The sequence below is a fragment of the Solanum tuberosum genome, unplaced genomic scaffold (assembly GCF_000226075.1).
Source record: "Solanum tuberosum cultivar DM 1-3 516 R44 unplaced genomic scaffold, SolTub_3.0 scf00008, whole genome shotgun sequence".
Taxonomy (NCBI): Eukaryota; Viridiplantae; Streptophyta; class Magnoliopsida; order Solanales; family Solanaceae; genus Solanum; species Solanum tuberosum.
Genome location: NW_006238934.1, coordinates 3525420 through 3527607, shown reverse-complemented (window position 1 = coordinate 3527607; position 2188 = coordinate 3525420). Strand labels below are relative to the sequence as shown.

General features: G+C 34.2%; 1 protein-coding gene across 1 annotated transcript in view; it reads right to left on the bottom strand.

Annotated features, from left to right (window-relative positions):
* Nucleotides 1-414: 414 nt before the first annotated feature.
* Nucleotides 415-2188, bottom strand: part of LOC102598664 (probable arabinosyltransferase ARAD1) — a 5171-nt gene continuing 3397 nt past the window's right edge. Inside the window, exon 2 of the mRNA XM_006339145.2 lies at nucleotides 415-1138. Coding sequence (XP_006339207.1) covers nucleotides 587-1138 — 552 coding nt within the window. The 3' untranslated portion in view covers nucleotides 415-586. The remainder of the gene's footprint in view (nucleotides 1139-2188) is intronic.

The following is a 2188-nucleotide window of genomic DNA, read 5'->3' as shown; positions in this document are numbered from 1 at the left end:
ATAAATTCGACTGAGAAGACGTTGACAAAGGAAATCAAAACTTTCATTTTAGAATTTATATAATTAGACTTTCATTTTAGAATTTATTTATTGGATTCGATCTTTAAGGTTCTTGACATTGAGTTCATTATAGTATTAAAATTGTGAGTTCAAAACTATTCGATTCGACAATATATTACTTTTTGTGATCATTAATGCAACGAGGTAGCCACATACAATGAAGGGTATAAAAGGTGGTCAATTAAACATCCTTCTTCGAAAATTTACTCTGTGTATATAGATAATTATATTGCGTAAATACATATATATATAGAATTCTGAACATCCTTAGTGAGAATCCTGATTTCAAAGTCATATAGAAAAAAAGTTAAACAGATGAAAAATGAATGAATGAACAAATTTATCAATGATCTCTTTAACTGATTCAACAATCATAAACTTAAAAATTACAACTTTCTTTTCTATGTTATACTATATAGTATATATAAACTATTGTTTGCAAAACATTGGTTATGTTCCAAAACTGTGAAAAAATTTCTGATGTTGACAAAATATTCAAACAACTACTGAATGTTCAAGTTGCTTGCTAAATATTCTTTGGCAAGGGAAATGATTTTAGCCCTCCTTCCTTCGAAACAGGTGATCGAGAATATCTCGATGATTTATGCACCTTAAAATTGACAGTAGGAACCTTACGAGCGATAGCTTGCCAGACCATTTGAACAGCATCGTTGTCCTTGGAAGGATATTGATACTCAAAGAAATTTTCGATCTCTTTTAACCTTTCCCACATTCTAGTCCACTCTTGTTTCGTGATGCTCCTGATGAAGTTTATGAGGAAATGTGGTTTGATAGCATCTGATGTACGGACGAATATGCAGAACTCTGAATAGTCAAGAACATCTTCGTAGGGAAGCTCTATTTCGTCACTAATGATGACTGGTACACAGTGAGATGCAATAGCATCAAAGAGACGGTTTGATGAGGGAGTGTCACCTGCAATGTTGAGACAGAATTTGGAAGAGTGCATACCGTCTGTTGCTTGTTTTACTCCGCCTTTTAGTATACTTCCAAAGGAGAAATGAACATCTTTCTCATCTTTCAGCATATAGAATAACTCTTGTCGAATAGATCCACCCTGAAGATGAAAAGCACGTAAGAGTTAGAAACAAGAAATGAAAGAACTAGAAACAGGAAAAGTAAAAGAGTAACGAAATAGGGTACATTGTGACAATCTTGCTAAAGTTCAAAATTCTAGTTCCTTCGACATGGATTTAGTGTGTTATCATTGAAGATCTCACACACTATGTATCACAATGTTAATCTGGTATCTTGGCAACTAAAAGAATCAAAACTTCGCCTCATGCATCCACAATTTTACTCGAGAGGTTGTCTGGTAGATACTTGTATAAAGAGTAATAGAAATTCAGGGAAACATTCAACTAATCTAATCCAGATGGAAGAATATATGTATGCAAAAAGTTCTAACTTTTCTGATTTGCTTTATTTTGATAAGCAGCATACAGGCCACAGTCCACAACTAAATGAAAAAAAGAATAGCGATATCTAAACACAAGGCTTGATCCTAATGACTTAGCAATCCAATATCAGTTTGTCTGCAATCGTGTTGCTTATGTCCTTCTCATTAACCTTCTAAAGACCAGAACAAAGGGGAAAAGAAAGGAGAATATAAAATTGATCCTTCTGTGTGATATTTCAGTTTCAGAACTTGGAGCAGTAAATCCAAACAACTTATATTTTTTTTCAAGTTACAAGAACCAAATAAACAATTGCAGGCTGCCACTAAAGTGATCATGCCTCCAAACTCTGCGCTAAATAAGCTATCAGTTGCCCTTTTTATGCAGTGTCACGCCAAATTACTGTAATCTGTCTAACGATTCTGCTAAGTTTGTTAAGTGATAGCTACAATTTCATCGTAATATTTCACTATTCAACAAAATGGACATAGACGGGGAAGTACTACCTATTGTATTGTACTAACCATATTAATTCCTGTACCTCCTACAAAGCTTAGGCAGGTCCGAGATGCCAAGTCCCAATACGATTCTTCAAATTCTCACCTGAAAAGGTTATGCTGCTCATACAGTGACATATCGCCTTGTTATGTTCCTAACAAGTTATTTTGCTTCACATCATCCAATTTAGCACCAATCTCCAACTCTTCTTC